At 53.6% G+C, this 19,949-nt stretch overlaps 1 protein-coding gene across 1 annotated transcript; it reads right to left on the bottom strand.

Annotated features, from left to right (window-relative positions):
• Window positions 1-12,607: 12,607 nt before the first annotated feature.
• On the bottom strand, window positions 12,608-19,892 carry LOC103190761 (growth/differentiation factor 11-like). Its single transcript, XM_042344236.1, has 4 exons — window positions 19,736-19,892; window positions 19,404-19,688; window positions 13,736-14,109; window positions 12,608-13,020 (listed from the first exon to the last, which is right to left on the bottom strand). Exons 1-4 carry the CDS (start codon window positions 19,890-19,892, stop codon window positions 12,640-12,642), a joined length of 1,197 nt encoding a protein of 398 aa, XP_042200170.1. The 3' UTR covers window positions 12,608-12,639.
• Between the last annotated feature and the right edge of the window lie 57 nt (window positions 19,893-19,949).

Here is a 19,949-nt window from a genome sequence, read left to right as displayed (position 1 = left end):
GTGTGTGTGTGTGTGTGTGTGTGCGAGTGAGTGAGCGGATCATTTTCATGGCAGATAATGATCCATCGCCTTGTTCAGTCTGACATCTTCCTCGCGTAAAACGGGTGTGGAGTGAGGAGGCAATTTGTTTCAGCTCCTCCGTAATCTCGAGTCGCTGTTTGGTGACGCGGGCGGTGGGGGCTGGGGGTGGGGTGGGGGTGTAACAGGACTTTGTAGACACTCTGTACGAGATGAAAGGCTGGTTTGAAAGCCTGGCTGACATGAAATGACATATTTGAGTAACGTTACCGGCTGGTTTGAAACAGCAATATTGATTGAACAGGGATGCGGTATGCGGTCACACCATTGGGTGGGGGTGGGGGGGAGAGAGGGGAGAGAGGTCACTATCCTCCACAATGCACCCACACGCACACGAACACACACGGCGCGCTGGCATCTCGCGGTAACCAATGCCGAAGAAAAAGCCGGTGGGGAAACATCATCGGCGCGTGAAACCCTGACCGTTCACGCGGTTCTTTTTCGTTGCGTCGTCTCACAGTATTGTACTGAGGTGAGAAGACTAACGCGAGAGAGAGGGAGAGAGAGAGAGAGAGAGAGAGAGGATACTGCGCCCTCAGAGATACGCAGCAATTAGTGCGGAGGAGAGCAAGTGCACCAAGGCCAACAGATAAGGTTCGTTGTTGCAGTTCACGGTGTTTCCAGCCCCCGGTTGGTTGGTTGGTTGGTTGGTTGGTTCATGGCTTTAACACTGAAGGTAAAATGAGTCCTTCGGCACCGGACTCCTTTGTGCAGGTTTTATTCTGGATTTGGATTGCGCTGAGCAAACAAAGCTGAGCTGTGACTGTGCGCAGACTACCTGGGGAGGGGAGGGGAGAGCGCGGGGCGGGTAAGGTTGCACTCACCGCGTTGGTGAGGAGTCGGGCGGTGGCATTCGGCTTGCCATGGCCGGACTAAGACCAGGAGCCTGCCTGCAACCAAAGGCGTAAAAGCCTGGCTCTTAACTCTTCCTTTTGCTCCTTTATTCCCCTCTTCACCCCTTCTCACCACTTCCCCACCCCTGTTTTTGTTCCCCCTCCCACTCCCCCGACGTGTTATAAGGGAAGTGATGGATGGTCGTCAGCAGCTGGTGGCAGGGCCGGAGCGGCAAGTGTTGCGCGGGGAGGAAGCGGTGACTCTCTTTTCCCACCGGCTGAGGTGGTCAGGTTGTGTGCAAACCTCCTTCACTCCGACCGACCGACCGACTGTCCCATCAGAAAGTTTCCCGTTTTCACGGACAGGAGCGCTCGGTTTCTCAACTGCTCTGTAAATCGCGGGCCGGCGTCTTTCGTCAGTACTTCTCCCACGCGTGGGACGATTCTCGTTGTGATTGATGTGGTTATGATCTTTGTCTTCAACGTGCTTTTTGTTTTCCAATAAAATCGAATTTTTTTTTTTTTTTCTTCGAGGTTCCCAAAACCGCGTTTTCTCTCGGGCGATAAACGGGTTTTCGTGCGCTGCCCAAATGCTGGAACATCTTCCCCTTTTTTTTTTTTTAACGCCCTGGTTGTCTGGGAGGACCTGGGTCCGATTACCCGGCCGTTATTTGCGGAGAGTCGTGTCGCGTAGTGGTCGGAGCACTCGCCGCGCAAGAGAGGTTTGGTTCCCGGGAATGGGCGAAATCCTCAGCAAGTTTCCTCACTCCACACACACACACACACACGCGCCTCTGTTCGCTCAGCGGTAAGTGGGTTGTCGGTCAATTGACAGATCGCTTTTCCGGGGGTAACAATCCTTTCAAAAGATAACAACAATTTGGTCACTCAATCCACGGCCGAGTGCGGGGACTGCGCTGTGCGCAATCGGCTGCCGCGTTTCGCCCACAAGATCCACAGGTCGGTCCACTTCAGGAGTGTGTTCCGTGAAGCGCTTTGAGACGCCTCGATCACGCGACGAGGCTCTGCGTCAAGAGCCGGGATTGTTAAAGGCAGCGGTTAGGGGGCAGAGGTTTTGTCCTTCGGGCGATGCATTAGGACCCAATTCCCAGCTGTGGCACTGCCCGTAACCAACCCACCGTTTGTTAAGGAAGGAGAGGATTTTCCTCCAGTGTCCTGTCCTGGCCAACAACTGCCCCCTCCGCCACCACCCCTTTTTTTCTCCCCCCCCCCCCATCCCTTCCCACCCCGGATAAAACTATCTCTTCACCTCATGGGCGTGTGTTTGTGTCCTCGTCAATTCCCTTCAGGCTTTAATGATTGTTCTGACGGCAGAGAGAGTGTGAACGAACCTGCAAACCGAATGCAACTCCAATTTAGCCGCTCGATTGAGCGAGAGCTGGGGGTCAGCGAGAGAGAGAGGGAGAGAGAGAGCAGAGCGAGAGGGGGAACAGGGATGGACGTGATGAGCCAGACCCACTTTTCACACATCCCTTCTATTTCCGCTGCTCGTTCCATTGAACAGCTCCTTTGCAGGTGGATGATAGAAGCTTCCTCTCTCTCTCTCACAGTCCCCCCCCCCACCCCCTTTACAACCGACCGAGCGCTTAACCCTTCGAGCGCCGCGCATGCCCCTTCGAGCCCGGCTCTCGTTTCGTCGCCCGTCAAAAGAAGACGTTCGAAGATACCGAATGATTTTGCGCCGACTTGTTACGATATACAGATCTATACACAGCGAGAGAGAGAGAGAGAGAGAAGTGGTTGTTTGGGAAGTGGAATTAACTCGCTGTATGTTTTCCAACCCAAAAAAACACCCTCCCTCTCTCCCTCTCCCTCTCCCTCTCTCTCTCTCGGTTTATTGTTCTAGGAAAGAACTTGCATTTTATGGCTCTTTATCAAGTCAAAACATCTCCCCGAGTGCTTCACAGGTAATTACTTGCCTCTAATCCTGATAGTAATTTTGTCACACTTTCAAGCAATTCCAGCCCTTTCCCTCTTGTGTTGTGTGCAGAGACACTGCACTGCAGGAAAGCCTCGGGACTGAAGTTAGAGTCGGGTTGTTAGATACTGTGATAGAAAGCCCCGACCGTTTTCACCCACAAAACGCACGGTCACTCCACTTTACAGTGCGTCCTGTGAAGCGCTTTGAGACGCCTCGACAACGTGATACGGCGCTGTATCAAACGCCAGCGTTGTCGTCGTCGTCGTTACTATTAGAGCGCGACGCAGAAATGGGGTGAACTCTTTTATTTTTTTATTATTGTTGAACTTTAAATTTAGATCCAAAAATGGGAGTCCTGTAGCGTATTGGGTTTAGAGCGTTCGACTCGCAAGCGAGAGGACCCGGGTTCGATTCCCGGGACGGGGCGAAGCCTTAGGCGAGTTTTCTCACTCTGTTTACCTGGCAGTGGACCTGTGAATCGCTTTGCTGGGGAGCGATTATCCCTTCAAAAAGAAAATGATTTATCATTTGGTCACTCGATTTCGCCACTGCTCATACCTAGACACTTGTCCCGCCCGCCAGACCCCGACAGCAACAGCTTGCATTTACTCGGCGCCCCCCTCGTCCAGGGTAACGTCCCGGAGCGCTCGACAGCGGCGGAGAATCGGGGGGGGGGAGGCGGCCGTAGGCACTCTCGAAGAGTAAGGTCTTCAGGTGCGACGGCGGGGGGTGGGGGAGGGAGTGAAGGCGGAGGGATAGAGAGGGAGAGAGTAATAAGAGTTTCAAGTCGTAACGCTGGGTAAGTCTGCAGACAGAATAGGAATTGACAGAAGCCCAGGGAGGGGCGGTGCGGTGGGGGATTGAGGTGTGTGTGGGGGGGGCGGGGGGGGGTGATGAGTGTGAGGGAAACTCAAGGCGCTAAGTTTGGGCTGGAAAAAAAAGAAAGCCCTTAAAAATGAAGCCTTTAAACCATTATATGGATTGTGACTTGAGGCCCCGCTTGGATTGAAGGCTTATTGAGACCCTCCCAACCCTTTGCCCTCTCTCTCTCTCGAGAACGCAACCCAATACAGTCGTGTTCATTGTTGCTCACACACAGGGTCCGCTCTATCCTCGGGCCCCATGTGGGTACACAGGTCACAGGCACCTCTCGGGTCTGCTGCGGAGAGCACATTGGCACAGATCCAGCATTGGCCGGTGGGGGTTGGAGGAAAGGGGGCCTGAGGCCACTTGTTAAAACTCTTACGTATAGATCCTATCCGCAGGCTCTCCCATAAAGCACACAACCATTTCGCCCATAAAACACACAACAGTCAATTCACTTTACAGTGTATCCCGTGAAGCGCTTTGAAACGTCTCGGAGACGCGATAAAGGCACCGCATCCAACGCGAGGATCAAAGGTGGTGATCACGAGATTCTCTGAGCCGTGATTTCAGGGAACTTTATTTTTTTTTTGCAAGGCTTATAATAATCATAATAATAATAATAATAATCCTCAAGTTTATGTATTACCTTATCACGCTGTCTCAAAGCGCTTCACAGAGTTCGCTGTGGAGTGAATTGACTGTACTTTGCAGGCGGAACACGGCAGCCAATTGCGTACGGCATCGTTCCACAAACAGTCATGGATCGAGTGACCAAATGTGTTTATTTTTTTTGAAGGATTATTACCCCCAGAAAAGCGATCCACCAATCGACTAACAACCGGGATCCTATTACTGCCGGGTAAACAGAGGTGCCCGTGAGTGTGTCTGTGGTGGGGGGGGGGGGGGCTAAGGTTTCGACCCGCCCGGGAATCGAACCCGGGTCCACTCGCTTGCGAGGCGAGTGCTCTACGAGACTCCGTCGCTGCTGGGCTTTAAGCGCTCTGAGACGCTTACGAGTTCCCGTCGAGCAGATGCTACCGCTGACCTCGCAGTGAAGTGACAAACCAGTCTGATTGGCTCGGAGCCCGGACTGGAAAGGGTTAAGAAGAGCCGGAGATGAGAGGTTCACCCGCCTCACCCACCCCCACCCCACCCCACCCTCCTCCGCCCCCACCTCCTTTTTCTCGCAAACACCTTGCGGGCCAGAGGGAGGGGTGCGTCGGAGAGAGAGGGGTTGGGGGGAAAAAAAACGGGATCCTCATTCCCGAACGGGATAGAGATGTGTAACCCACACAGCGAGTCAAGGAACCACCTCAATTATTTTCTCCACTGAAGGCAAAGGCCCATTCATGACTAATTGCAGTGAATACGGGGAGGGAAGGAGGGAGGGAGAGAGGGAGGGAGGGAGGGAGGGAGAGAGGGAGAAGGCAACTGAGGACAAAGAGCAATGGAAACTGTGGGAAAGAGCAAAAAAAGAAAAGAGATTTAGCGACCACTGGGCACTAAATTCATTGCACAGTTGCTTCTTTTTTTACGCCCGCGCACACACGCACGGCAATGAGTATTAGCAACAGGGGAACCCGCAATTTTTGCTGTGGTGTGTCTCCCCCCACCCCACCCCATCCCCACACTCCCACTCCCCCCACTTTGTGTAAAACCTTAGGCAAGTTTCCTTACTCCACACACACACACACACACCCCTGGTTACGTCGCGTGAAGTAGGCACCCGGTTGTTAGTCAACTGACAGATTGCTTTATGGCGGTGATAATTCCCCTCCCACCCACCCCACAAGAAAAATTATTTGGTCACTCAACCCACGACTGTTTGTGTTCGACACTGTCGGGCGCAATTGGCTGCCGTGTTTGTCCTGCAAGACACAGTCATCCCACTCGAAATTATTATTATTATTTATTCTAATGTCAGCGAATGTTTCAGTGGGAAAGTCTGTCAAGAGAATTGTCCAGCAAGCGAGCGCGCTTGGAGAATTGTTCCTTCCCGTTCCGGGTCCTTCGGGAGACGAGAGCCCAAATGCAAGCGCTTGTAGGGTCCGGCAAAAAAAAAAACCTAAGAAGATGGCGGGTGGAACAGACTCCTTGGGCTGAATGGCCTCTTTCCTCTTCCTGGGTTCCCAAAGAAGAATGTCCGTGTTTGTTTGTGTGTTGTGGTGTGGGGGTGGGGGGGTGGGGTGTGGGGGGGGGTGGGGGCGAGGAAGTCCCGTGAGTTTGCTTGGAAAGATTCCCACTGCCCGGAGCACCGAGTTGCCTGACCCACAAACATACCACGTCTGTTTGTATTGAGATTTATAGTATCATTAACGTGTGGCCCTCCAGGACACTGACTACAGGGAGGAAAGGGCAGGAATTTGACATTCTTGTGCAGCTGTGAGACCACCTTTGTCAGGCGGTGTGTGGGGAGGGGGGTGGGGGGGGGGGGATGGATGAGGAGAGGTTGGTGGTGGGGGGGGGGAATGAGGAGAGAGAGCCTTTAGTGACCATTGGCCCACCATCAACTCCACACTCAACTCATGAGACGTTAAACCTCACTCCCCGTCCGTGCCCTGTTCAGGTGGACATTAAAGATTAACAGCGACGCTGTTGGGAAAGAAAAGGGACTCTCTCTCTCTCTCTCTGTCCCGTTGTCCTGGCCGACGGTCGGTCATTCTCTCCATTCTCTACGTCGCTGGGTGCAAATTTGCTGCCACGTTTCGCCCGCAAAACCCGCAGTTACTCGACGTTACAGTATATCCCGTGAAGCACTTTGGGACCTCCTATGGAGGTGAAAGTCGCCGTCTCAAAGGCAATAATAATAATAATAATAATAATAATCCTTGCATTTGATTGAGCCCCTTATCAGGTGATTGAGGCCTCTCGAAGCGCTTCGCTGGAACAAAGCAAGTTCCAAAGAAACGTCGGCAGCACAGAAAAACAGAATTGTTTCCCAAGACGTTTCCGTCTGGAAATCTCGGTTCGGTTCGGATACGGCGATGGATTTCCGCGCGTGTGTCAGTCAGACACTCGGTAAAACATAACAGTGGAGAGATGGATTACAGCATTAACACACATTAACTTTTATTTTTACAGAGAGAGGTGGGGGGGGAGTGGGGTGGGAAGAAAAGACTATTTTTCCTATATAAATGTTTCATTTAACCCCCTCCCACCCGCACCCCCCACCCACTCCCCACTCCTCAAAAGAAAAATACTGAAAACAAGAACACGTATAAAGGGAATAGTATACACACGATGAACATAACCTATTACAAGTGACTGCATTGACTTCAGTTTATACAATGGATGCAATATGTAGAGTTTACACCACGATTAAAAGCATAAAGTCTGGGTATCTCGTTCTGTTTCGAAGCCAAATGTACAGGTTGTAATATGTTGCCTCCGGAATATGGGAACGGGAGGAGGCCATTCAGCCCCTCGAGCCTGTTCCTGCCGTCCTATCAGATCGTGGCCGATCTGCCCCTCAACTCCAAATTACCCGCCTTTGCCCCCTGTCCCTTTGACAGTGTTCCTCTGGTTGTAAAACCCACGTGTGAAGGGTGACTCTCGTCGGGCGAAGTCAACCCTCTGCCTCCCTTTTATAATCCCGAGGGTTTAATAATAATCCCACCCCTCCCTGTCCTCCGCCGTTCCCAATCCCGACCCCCCCCCCCCCCCCCCCCCATCCCCAGCTCAGGTGCCAGTGAGCGCCTTGGGACGTCCTGATGTGAAAGGCGATTACATTCGTTAACGTAATCTGTCGCCGTCGTGGTTGACTTGGCGGCTGAGAGAGCACTTCGGCGGGAATTGGCGTCAAGGTGAAGTGACTGTCCGTGTGCAGGCTGCAGCCAGCTGCGTTCCTCCCTGACAACCTCTACACCTTCCCCTCCCCCCTCTCCCTCTTCCCCCCTCTCTCCTCTCCTCCTCCTCCTCCTCCTCCTCCTCCTCTGAGCTCGTGTGACCTGCAATAACCCATTAACAAGGAGGCAGGTGCAGTCGAGCGAAAAAAACTTGGCAACCGCAGCATTTTCAGCCTCTGAATTCTCAAACGCTGGTCGACATTCAACCATCCCTTCCCTCCCCCCCACCCCCCCATCCCCCCCCCACTCTCTCTCCCTCTCTGCCTCCCTCTCCCCCCACTCCCTCCCTCCCTCTCTCCCTGTGATAAGACTCTGAGATTTCACCAGCGTTGGGTTTTCGCCGCTCATCATTCCTCACTTTTCACGGAACCGTAGAAATTCACAGCACAGAAGGAGAGGCCATTCGCCAGATTTAAAGAGTTAAGCCTTTCAGTCCTGTTTTGCCTACACCTTCCCCCCATCCTCCCTCCCCCCAAACCCCCCAACCCCCAACCCCCGCCTGTAGTTTCAGCCTTTAATAATAATAATAACCCTTCCATTTGACACAGCGCCTTATCACGTCTTCGAGACGTCTCAAAGCGCTTCGTAGGAACGTACTGTAAAGTGTAGTGACTGTATGTTCTGTGGGTGAAACGCGGCAGCCAATCGTGGATTGAGGCCCCAAATTTATTATTCTTTTTTTGAAGGGATTATTACCCGCGGAAAAGCGAACTGCCAACCGACTAACGACCGGGTTCCCACTGACCGCTGGTAAACACAGGCGCGTGTGTGTGTGCGTGTGTGTGCGTGTGTGTGCGTGTGTGGAGTAAGGAAACTTGCCTCAGGCTTCGCCCTGACCCGACTCGCCCGGGAATCGAACCCCGGGGTCCTCCGGCTCGCGAGGCGAGAGGGCTCCAACCCCCTGAGCTGCAGGACTTTTGAGGGCTGAACTGTACACATGGCTTCAAACAAACACCCAGAGGAAGAAAAAAAAACGATGATAAAAACAAACGAACGACGGGGAATGCGGGCGGGGAGAGCTGAATCGACAATCCACCGCAGGCGGCGATTTGGCCGAGTGTTAAATAACCGTTATATCATTCATTAATTTATTTATTACAATCCCTAACTTTTAATATAAATGTTTTACAAAATAAAACGTGGATGAGAATGGCTTTGCATCTCGCAACGCTGGAGTTTCTTGCTTAAAACTCTGTCCTTGGCAAGAAGCTTTTTTTCTTAGACCCCGTCCGATATCAGACTATTTTGGTACTTGGCCTTGTTAAACAAGAGTTGAATGGGACAGTTTTAATGTACAGGACCTTCCAGCAGATTTCGGGCGGGTGGGCGGGTGCTCTGACTCTTTTGCTCCGGCGGAGGTGAAAGCCGAGACCCCGCTTGACCCGTGCGCGTCTGGGGCTTACTCCGAGCGGTTCGCCCGTCCTCCCCCCGACGCGAGTGTAACACCGCTCCGTGTTTCTGTCGGGTGGCGTGCGATCTTGTACCCATGAACCGAACCACCGCCGAGTGTCCGGCCCTCCTCGCAGACGGCCTCCTTATGGCGGCTGACGAGAAGCAAAGCGGTCGGCCGGAGTTTGCCAACGTGTCGCCCGGTTGAGGTTGGTGGTGGTGGCGGTGGTGGGCGGGCGCTGTCTGAACGCAGACACCCACCCGCTTTCGAGGGGGCGATAAGACACACACGCGCGCGCACACAACAAGGAGACGGTCAAGTCCATCCGGGCTGGAAGCATCCGCGCTGTTCCCAAAGCTGAATACCGAACAAGAGAGGAGAGTTGGGCCCACGTTCTCTCTCTCTCTCTCTCTCTCTCTCACTCTCTCTCTCTCGCTCGCTCGCTCACGTTGCTTTGTGGCTAGGGTCGAGGGTGAGTCTTGGCCGGGTTGGAGACACGCACTGCATCAAAGGACTCGTGTGTCCTCTCCCCTCCGTTGACGATGACAGAGGCTCTTAGCCCGGTGGGACGTTCCAGTTGAGCGTTGGGGTGGGGGTGTGATTAGGCTTTGAGAACGACGCAAGTGCTTCTGGGGGTGGGGGGGGGGGGTTGGGGGAAGAGTCTCAGAGAGCGCGAGAGAGTGAGAGAGAGAGGAGAGAGAGAGAGAGAGAGAGAAAGAGAGAGAGAGACGGAGATTGAAGTGCATTCATCCAAGGTGGGGTGGGGTGGGGTGTGGGGGGGAGAGGAAATTGATTGGAAGTGAAGGTTTTGGGGGCACTGGGAAAAAAAAGCAAGGAGTGTGTGTGTGTGAGAGAGAGAGAGAGAGCGAGAGAGAGAGATGGTTTGGGTTTAAGTGCCTTTGTAGGTTTCTGGGCGGGTGGGGTTGAGGGAGGAATCCGACCGGTGAGGAAGGAGCGAGAGTTGAGTTTGGAAAACTAACCATTCGGTCAGACGACCGGACAGTGTCCGGGCGTTTCCTCTTCCAGGTGAGGGTTGACGGGATCGAAAACGTCCGCGGTCACAGCTGAGGTCCGAGGTCCTCCCAATGGAACATCGAGTCAGCAGTGGAATATTTGGTGCAGAGGGACAGACCCCCGGATCCAAGACTCGACGCTGAAAACGACGCTGTTTGAACTTTGGAACGAGAGCGAGTCACTGTCTTGGGACGTCCTCTCGACGGGAAAGGCGCCGGACACGTGTCAGTTGCTGCTGTTGTTGTTGTTGTTGTTGTTTGGTTGTTGTCAGAATCATCGTTATTATTATTATTACTACAATTATTACTATTACCAACTCAAGTCGAGCTGTGAGGGCGGTGGGCGGCGATGGAAAAGGGCAGAGTTTTTTTTTTGGTACATTGCCTGATATCTTAAGTCCACGAAGAAAAAGAAAATAATAATTTCGATAAATCTTCGCCATATGTGAGGGAGGGGAGAGGGGGTGGGGGGGGTGTGGGGGGGGTGGGGGGGAGAGGGTTTTGGGGGTGGGTGGGGTAACACTCAGAAACACGCCAAGCTCACGCCAATTTTTTTTCGAAAAGAAATACCTGTTAACATAAAGTTTCATCACACGCAAGCGCACACGCGTGTGCGATTAGAGACGCGAGTCATTCTACTCACCGACTTCCCGTAGTGCAAAAAAAAATGTTTAACATCGGCAAAGTAAAAAGGTTAATTTTGGGCGGATTTCCTTACTCCCCACATACACACATACCCACACACAGACCCACACACAGACCCACACACACACCCACACACACACCCACACCCACACGCACACACACACACACACGCCTCTGTTTACCAGCAGCAAACAGGAACCCGGTTGTTAGTCGACTGGTGGATGGCTTTTTCGGGGGTAATAATCCCTTCCAAAGGAATAATAGTAATGATTTGGTGACTCCATTCACGAGTGAGTTTGATACGGCGCTTTATCACCTCATTGAGACGTCTCAAAACGCTTCGCGGAATACACTATAACGTGTAGTGACTGTGTACTTAGGGGGCGAAACGCGGCCGCCAATTGTTGAGGGTGTGTGTGTGAGGGGGGAGGGGGGGTGAGGGGAACCTCGGAGAGCCCAGTAATGGTGGAGATACTAATACCCAGCTGCCAGCGAGCAGGACTCATTCCACAGGGAACTATCCCATCGCTAATAACTCTCACTGCTTCCCGGACTCATCCATATTCACAAGCGTCCGATTTAACAAGCGTGCGGGCAGCAAGCCTTCCCCTCCATCAGCCCAGAGCCTGAGCCCCCCCCACCCCCACCCCCACCCCCAGACCTTCAGCCATTCGGGAAAAAACCTCAAACAGCAGCTTCTTTACATCACCTAATCAACAACTCCCTAATCTCCGGATTTTAACTGGAGGCTGTTATCAAGGGATTTGCCCTCAAAATGCTCTCAATCAATTCACTTTACGGAGGTGTCCCGCGAAGCGCTTCGAGACGTCTCGAGGACGTGATCAGGCGCCGGGTCAAAATGCGAGGATTATTATTATTATTATTTCGATAGACTTAGCTATAGAGAAACTCTTTCCTCTGGGCGGTGGGGGCGGTGGGAGCGGTGGGGGCGGTGGGGGGGTGGGGGCGGTGGGGGCGGTGGGGGGGGTGGGGGCGGTGGTGGGGGCTGGGGGTGTCGAGGGAATCCAGAACAATGGGGGCATCGTCTTAAAATTGGAGCTATTTCGGAGTGAGATCAGGAGGCATTTTTTTTCCAAACAAAAGGGGGAGTGGGAATCTGGAACTCTTCCCTCTCTCTCTCTCTCTCTCTCCCTCCCTCCCTCCCTCCCCCCACCCCCCAAAAAGAAGGCTGTGGATTATGGCTGGATCCATTCACATTGTCCAGACTGAGGTGGAGAGATGTTTGTCAGGTTGGGGGAAATCGAGGGGATAGGGGGCAAAGGGGGGGGGGGGGGGGGGATGGGGTTAATTGGGAGTTCAGGCGCAGATCAGCCGTGGTCTGGTGGAATGGCGGATCAGGCTTGAGAGAGTTTGTGTGCGGAGATGCCTTCAAATCAGTGACCACAGCATCAACCCGGCGTGTTCCGACCTCTCAGGCTCCCGGGTCTTCTCCCGCGTAAAAGGGCACGGTGTAAGCGTAAATTGCTGTCGTCGTCGCTGCGAGGAAGTCGGGCTCCAAAGTCTTGTTGGCTTCTCGCTGCTGGAAATGCATCGTGAGTTGATCGAAGATTCCTCCCGGTCGGGTTTTTCCGGGAAAAGAGGTGGTGGGGTGTGGGGGGAGGGGGGGCGAGGGAGTTGCGTGGAGGAGGGAAAAGAGGAGAGGTGAGGGTGGGGAGAGTGGGCGGGTGGGGTGGGGTGGGGGGGTTTGGGTGGGAGGATAGATTACTGGTGACCAGTTGCCATCTTGAAATGGCAATGCCATCTCTCCATCTCTCTTTTTCCCTCTCTCTCTCTCGTTCCCTCCGCTTATTGCACAGTGCAGGACGCGCGTGTGTGTGTGTGTGTGTCTCTTCGAATGACATTCAAGAACAATGAATGTTTCGGGTCCCGGGTGTTGGGGTGGGAGGTGTGGGGCAGTGGGTGGGGGTGGGGTGGGGGAAGGGAAGGAAGATGAGTTCAGTTCAGTTCAATTCTCTCTCTCCGTGTCTCTCTCTCGCTCTCTCTCTCTCTCTCTCCTCCGTCTCTTTTAAGAGCACCCGCACCGATCGACCACCATGCCAGGGATTTGGCCGTTGATGATTTGCTGCTTGTCGTTGAAGTACAACATGTTGATGGGGGACATTTTGGTGGGGGTGCAGCAAGGTCCAGCTGAGCCCCTGGCGTTGGCGTGATGTACCAGGTGGGTATGCGGGTACTTCTGCATGAACATGTACTCGCACTGACCTGAGCAGTAGTTGGCCTTATAACGTTTGGGGGCGATAATCCAGTCCCAACCGAACGCCTCGAAGTCCACGGTCAGAGGGTAACGGCAGCACCGAGACTCTGTGGAGTGTTCGTCGCAATCCAGGCCCAGGTTACGCCTGGTCCTCTTGTTCGACTCCGCCACCTTGACCTCCAGGAAAGGTTGCTGCGGAGAAAAAGACAGGGGAAGATATGGAACAGACTCCCCAGGGAGAGAGACAGACAGACAGACACTGACACACAGACACACACACACAGACAGACACACAGACAGACAGACAGGATGGTGGTAGGTGAACTAATTGGACCGTGTTCCTCTTTCGCCAGCAAATTCTTATGAAACGAGGGAGTGGGGGGGGAGGAACGTGGGGGGGACGGGGGTGGTGGGAAGGGAGAGACAATGATAATAATCCTTGCATTATAGACGTCTCAAAGCGCTTCGCAGGACACACTGCAACGGGAATTGACTGTACATTTTGTGGGCGGAACGCGGCAGCCGATCGCGCCCGGCGACGTCCCCACAAACAGCCGGGGATTGAAGCGACCGAATTATTGTTCTTTTTTTCTTTGAAGACATTATTATCTCCCGGAGAGCGATCAGCGAATCGCCCGACAACCGGGTTCCTTCTTACTGCTGGGTAAACAGAGGCGTGTGCATGCGTGTGCGCGTGCGTGTGTGCGTGCCCGTGTCTGTGTGAAGCGAAGAAACTTGTCCAAGGTTTCGCCCTGATCCTGTCTGACCCGGAGCCTCTCGCTTGCGAGGCGACGGCTCGGATCATTACCCTCCACAGTGAAATGGGTCTCGTGGGTTTAAGAGAGCGCGCGCGAGAGAGAGAGAGAGTGTGTCAGACTCTGTCAGACCGTCGGCACTCGCGACTCACCAGCCCCTTCTCTCCTGGGCCGGGCGAAGTGACTGCCAGGTCATTGCCGTTGGTGTCGAAGGCGTTGATCTCGATGCCCCAGTTCGTGTGGGGCTGCTTGAACCAGTTCTGCAGCACGTGCTTGAAGTCGATGCTCTGCCAGTAGCCGCTGTGCGAGTTCAGCTCCACCTTCAGCGAGCGGATGCGAGAGTGTCTGGTGCCCTTGTCAGTCACGGGCTTGAGTCTCAGGATCTGCAGGTACACGATGGAGGTGGGCTGCACAGGACGCAGGTAAACCCACAGGTGAGCCCTCACCACCTTGGTGAACGTGATTTTGGGGCTGAACTTGAAGAAGCAGCAGACTGGGCTCCTGTCCACCTGTACACTGTGATCCGCTGCCAACCAAGCACCAGAGAGTTGGGTTACAATGGACCTGCCCAACCCACTGCCCACCGCCCACTTTAACCTCCCCTCTCCCCCCGGCTCGGAACCACAGTGTAGAGGGAGCTTTACTGTGTCGCTAACCCTGACCTGGGAGTGCGGACGGACGGACGGACGCACAGTGTAGAGGGAGCTTTACTGTGTCGCTAACCCATTCAGTCCCACTCCCCTGCCATTAGCCACCCTCGTAACTCAAGCTCTTAAGGTTTTTCCTTCACGAAGTTTTCTCCAATTCCTTTTGTTAAAAGCTTAATTGGATTCTGCTTCAACTATCAGGTTTGTTCCACACCCTAATACCTCCACGTGTGTGTGAGGCTGTGTCTGTGTGAGTGTGAGTGTGAGTGTGTGAGTGGTGATTCTAAGAATAATTCTATTTTACGGTCTCCCTTTGATCCGTCAACGATGATCCTAAAACATGATGCCATTCAGTCACAGTCTCACCGACCAGTAAACACAATTTCTCCCGGTTTTAACTTATCTTTCGATAAGTTGAAACGGAAAGAAATTGTTATTTTATTGTAGGTTGTGCGTCCGTTCCTAAAAAGCTGTTCTAACCTCTAACCGCTCCCCTCCCTCCCTTTCTCGCGCTTGCTCTCTCCCTCCCTCGTTTCCTCGTTCCCTACCTCAATCCCTCCCTCCCTCCCTCCCTCAATCTCTCTCTCTCTCGCTCGCTTGCTCCCTGGCTCTCTCAATCCTTTTCTCCCTCCCTCCCTCCTTCGTTTCCTCTCTCTCCCTCTCTTCTTCTCCCTCTCTTTATCCTTTTCTCTCGCTCTCTCTCTCTCTCTCGCTCCCTCCCTCCCTCTCTATTTGCCTGAAGCACCTGCAAACAGAATTGGTTAGGGACTTGTATATTTCCCTCGACTCGCACTTCTATTTAATGATGTTTCCAGTGCCACAAGGCATTTCATCAGCTGCACTCCCAACCCATTTGCACTTAAATGATCCCACAGTAACAGCTAGAGGTCACGACATCGTATCCCAGTCCCTATATAATGTCATCCACTTATAGCAGCCTCCCAAAGGGTTCAGATGAAAGAGCAGCCAAGCCTGTGTTTCCCCACAAGCCAGCGATGGGGTTTATTTTATCCTGTGTGTTTTGCCACCGCGCTTCCCGGTTTAATTCCACCTGAAATTGGATCTCTACCTCGCAAGCTTCCCTCCGCCTTCCGAGCCCTTCGATTTCTTCGCACGCAGATAAATAATATTAATAGTAGTAATAGTATAATAATAATAATAATAATCCTGGCATTTCTTACAAGGGTTTGCATGTTAGGAAGATTGTTCCAAAGCACTTCAAAGGATGTAGTATTAATAAATCGTTGCATTTGATACAGCGCCTTATCACGTGGTCGAGACGTCTCAAAGCGCTTCACAGAATAGACTGTAAAGTGAATTGACCGTATATTTGTGGGCGAACGCGGCAGCCAATTGCGCACAGCAGCGTCCCCCCAAAACAGCTGCGGATTGAGTGACTAAATTATTATTATTATTTGTTTCTGGAAGGGATTCTTACCCCCCTGGAAAGCGATCAGCCAGTCGACTTACTGCTCGGTAAACAGAGGCAGACGTGTGTGTGTGTGTGTGTGTGTGGAGTAAGGAAACTTAAGGTTTCGCCTGGGAATCGAACCCGGGTCCTCTCGCTCTAACCACTGAGCTATAGGATTCCACAGTGTGTTCAGGTCCGAACACGAGCGAGGACTGAACTTTCGGCGGATTCAGAAGGCGGTTGCAGAGGCCAGTGTGTGGCTGATTGCCCGAGACGGTGTTTTAAACCATAATAAACCCTGTGTTTGATATAACGCCCATTACATCTCACGGCCAATTTGTCAGGAAATGTCCCATAAACAGCCGAGAGGTGACTGGGCGATTCATTTGGCAGATTGTTGGCCAGAACGCAGGGGGAGAGAGCGAGAGAGAGAGAGAGAGAGAGACTCTCATCTCTTTGTGAACAGCACCATAGGATCTTTAACGTCCACCGGAATAAGGCACAGACGTGACGATCAGTTTAACGTCTTATCGGAAGGATGGCATCTCTGGCAATTTGCTCAGCGCGTCATTGTTTTCTTACTCACTACCCTCAGGAGTGTACGATTTGGTTCCCGAAAACTTAGTTAAGTTTCCTTACTCCGCATACACGCACACGCACACACACACACGCACACGCACACGCACGCACACGCCTCTTACCCAGCAGTAAGTGGGAACCCGGTTTCTGGTCGATTGCCAGATCGCTTTACCGGAGGGGGAAATAATCCCTTCCCCACACCCCCCCACAAATAAAAATAATTCAGGATAATTTGACACAGCGCCTTATCGCGCCTTCGAGACGTCTCAAAGCGCTGTACAGTGCAGGGACTGTGTTTTTCTGGGCGAAACGCGGCAGCCAACTGCGCCCGGCGACGTCCCCACAAACAGCCGTGGATTGGGTGACCAAATTATTATTATTTTATTGATAATTACGCAGCACCTTTCAGCGAGAAGGCAGCGTATTTAATTTAATTTAATTAAAGCAGGGTATTTAATACGAAATCTGCTAAATACCCAAATTAGACCCCCCCCACCCCACCCCGAAGGGAGAGAAGGGGAGGAGGAGAGGGAGCGGGGAGAGTGAGTGGTGGGGTGGGGGAGGGAAGGGGAGAGAGGTAGGGGGGAGAGAGAGAGGCGCGGGTGGGAAGAGAGAGAGAGAGGGGGGTGGACGGGGGAGAGAGAGAGAGAGGCGGGTGGGGGGGTGCTGAAAGCTCGGCCGCTGATGGTAGCGTCGTGGGGGCCGGGGGCCGGGGGCCGGGGGGCAGGGGAAGGCTTATGTTTGAAGCGCGGAGGTGGAGAGCGAGAGAGTCGGGCTGGAGGAGGTCGGACATTTTGGGCGTGTGGGGCAAGGTCAGGGCATCGATCTCCAAGTCCATCCGAGCGGGAGAGGGGGAACAGACTGGTCACCCCCGACCCAGGTTCCCCCTCGGCTCCCGTTAACCCCCGCGAGCGAAAGCCCCAACGGTGTTTGCTGGACAAGCGGCAGGAAGCTCGCCAGACAGCGCTCTCATTGATAAACCCAGCGGGGTTTATTTGAAGCTGCTCAAACACCCCCCACACTCTGGGTAGGGGAGAGTCTTTGAGACGTCTCAAAGCGCTTCCCAGAAGATACCACAGAGCGGACGGACCGCGAAGTCTGTGGGTCAGAGACGTTGGATTAGGATTATTATTCCTATTATTTGAAGCCCTCGACAGGAAGACCGGGGAACTGAGGTCGAGGATCGTGCGGCAGCCGGAGGATAGGTGCGGAGCTGACGCAAGGCTGGCCCGGGCTAAAGGGTTTGGAATAAAGTTCACAGGGTCATGGACATTTGACAGATAGATAGCTTTCCTAACTAATTACCCTCCTAGGTCTCTTTCTCCGTTGTACAAGGGTGGTGGGGGGGGGGGGGGGGGGGGGGGGCGGGGAGTGTTGCGGGAGAGAGTGGGGGGTGGGCAGGGGTGATGGGGGGGGGTTGAAAGCACTGATTTATATTAGCGCCTCAATAAAATCTCTCTCTGAAGCCATCATAAACTTCCAAATGTTCCCAACCCCATTGTGTTGGGGTTTGAGTGAATGGATTGGATGTGTGTGTGTGAGAGAGAGAGAGAGAGAGAGAGACTGTTCCTTTCTTGTTTGTTTGTGTTTGTGTGTTTTTTTCCGGGGGCGGGAGGCGGGTGGGGGTGGTGGGGGGGTGGGGGAGTGTTGGGGGGGGGGGATGTTGCGGGGGCGGCTGGGATGGGAGTGGGGAACCGTGTCAACGATCCAAGGGGGAACCTTTTGAAATGAAATCCGTAAGAGACGGGGGGGGAGGGGGGGGCACCGCACCGCTCAGCGCCTCTCGCCACGTCGAGGGGGATAAGGCGGAACGCGTCCGACATCGATCGCTCCCAACGCGCTCCTCACTTATAATTTCACCCATAACAGACACCGTACGGTCCGCGTCACTTCGCAGGACAGTCTGCGGCTGCGCTTTGAGACGTCTCGACCACCCGGTACAGCTCCATAATCGAACGCAACGTCTATTATTGTGACCGAAAAAGGATTCGGCGGCTTTGGACTCAACTCTCTGCGCTTCTTTTTCCCCCCCACCCGCCGCCCCCCGCGAAAAAACAAACAGCTTCTATCGACACACACCTCAACACTTTACGGTTTAAGGTTATCGGACGACTCGTACACCGACTGCACCGACTGTTATTATAATTTCAGAACAAATTAAAAACAAATTGATCCATAAAAGCAGCAGAAACACATTCTCTCTCTCTCTCTCTCTCTCTCTCCTCTCTATCCCTCTAACTCTCTCTCTCCATCTCCATCCGACAATCTACAGACCACTTGCACTCTCTGTCTGCTGCAGCCTACAGTCACAGTAACAGTCAGCGTCACAGTCACTACACCTCCCTGTCTCACACACGCAGTCACTACACCTCCCTGTCACACACAGTCACTGCATCGCCCTGTCACACCACACACAGTCACAGTAAGAGTCTCAGTCTCACACACACACACAGTCACACACACACACACACACAAGGTCACACACACACACACACAGTCTCTCACACACACAGTCACACACACACAGTCTCTCACACACGCAGTCACATACAGTCACACACATACAGTCACAGTACGAGTCACATACACACACAGTCACACACACACACACAGTCACACACATACACACACAGTCACACACACACAGTCACACACATACACACACAGTCTCACACATACAGTCACAGTAAGAGTCACACACACACAGTCACACACACACACACAGTCACACACACACACAGTCACACACACACACGCAGTCACACACACAGTCACACACACAGTCACACACACACAGTCCACACACACACACAGTCACACACACACACACACAGACCCACACACACACACAGTCACACACACACAGTGACACACACACAGTCCCACACACACACACACACAGTCCCACACACACACAGTCCCACAGTCCCACACACAGTCCCACAGTCCCACACACAGTCCCCCCCCACACACACAGTCCCACACACAGTCCCCCCCACACACACACAGTCCCACACACACACAGTGACACACACACAGTCACACACACACACACACAGTCCCACACACAGTCCCATACACACACAGTCCCACACACAGTCCCACAGTCCCACACACAGTCCCACACACACACAGTCCCACACACACACAGTCCCACACACAGTCCCACACGCGGTGACTCACTCTCTGTGGCGATGGTGATGACAGTCTCGGTGGTGGAGTGGTACTCGTCCTCCTCCAGAGCGCTCTCCTGTGAGGCACAGCCGTCGCTCTGGATGTCGTACTGGTCGAGGAGCTGCTGCAGAGGGGGCGCTTTGGGCAGCAGTTGGTTGACGGTGTCGCGGCTGATGTTCGGGGCGTGTTTCAGCCGCAACTTACTGAGGATCTGCGACTTGATGGACTCCAACCGCAGCGCTTTGCTGTGTTCCCTCCAAGTACAGGCGGGACAGTCCCGGGCAGTGCCCCCCACTCCCCCCACTCCCCCCCCCACTCCCCCCTCCATCCTCTCCCCGGACACTGGAGCCACTCCGGGTCCTCCGCCTCCGCCTCCGCCTCCGCCTCTGCCTCTGCCTCTGCCCCCCCCGGAGGTCCGGCCCCCACCTCCTGCCCAGAGCCCGTCACTCCCGAGGAGATCAGAGCGAGGAGTAGCACAGAGAGGTGTGATGTGAGCATTGTGTGTGACTGTGGTGTGTGTGTGTGACTGTGTGTGAGTGTGTGACTGTCTGTGAG

Source organism: Callorhinchus milii, unplaced genomic scaffold, assembly GCF_018977255.1.
Source record: "Callorhinchus milii isolate IMCB2004 unplaced genomic scaffold, IMCB_Cmil_1.0 Scaffold27, whole genome shotgun sequence".
Classification (NCBI taxonomy): domain Eukaryota; kingdom Metazoa; phylum Chordata; class Chondrichthyes; order Chimaeriformes; family Callorhinchidae; genus Callorhinchus; species Callorhinchus milii.
Note: the sequence above shows the minus strand (reverse complement) of the source record. Positions and strands in the feature narration are given on the sequence as shown.

Coding starts and splice junctions, on each gene's coding strand:
- LOC103190761 (XM_042344236.1), bottom strand. CDS start 19,892: ATGCTCACATCACACCTCTCTGTGCTACTCCTCGCTCTGATCTCCTCG. Junction 14,110..19,403: donor CATCACCATCGCCACAGAGA/GTGAGTCACCGC, acceptor CTTGGTTGGCAG/CGGATCACAGTGTACAGGTG. Junction 13,021..13,735: donor GCCCAGGAGAGAAGGGGCTG/GTGAGTCGCGAG, acceptor TTTTCTCCGCAG/CAACCTTTCCTGGAGGTCAA.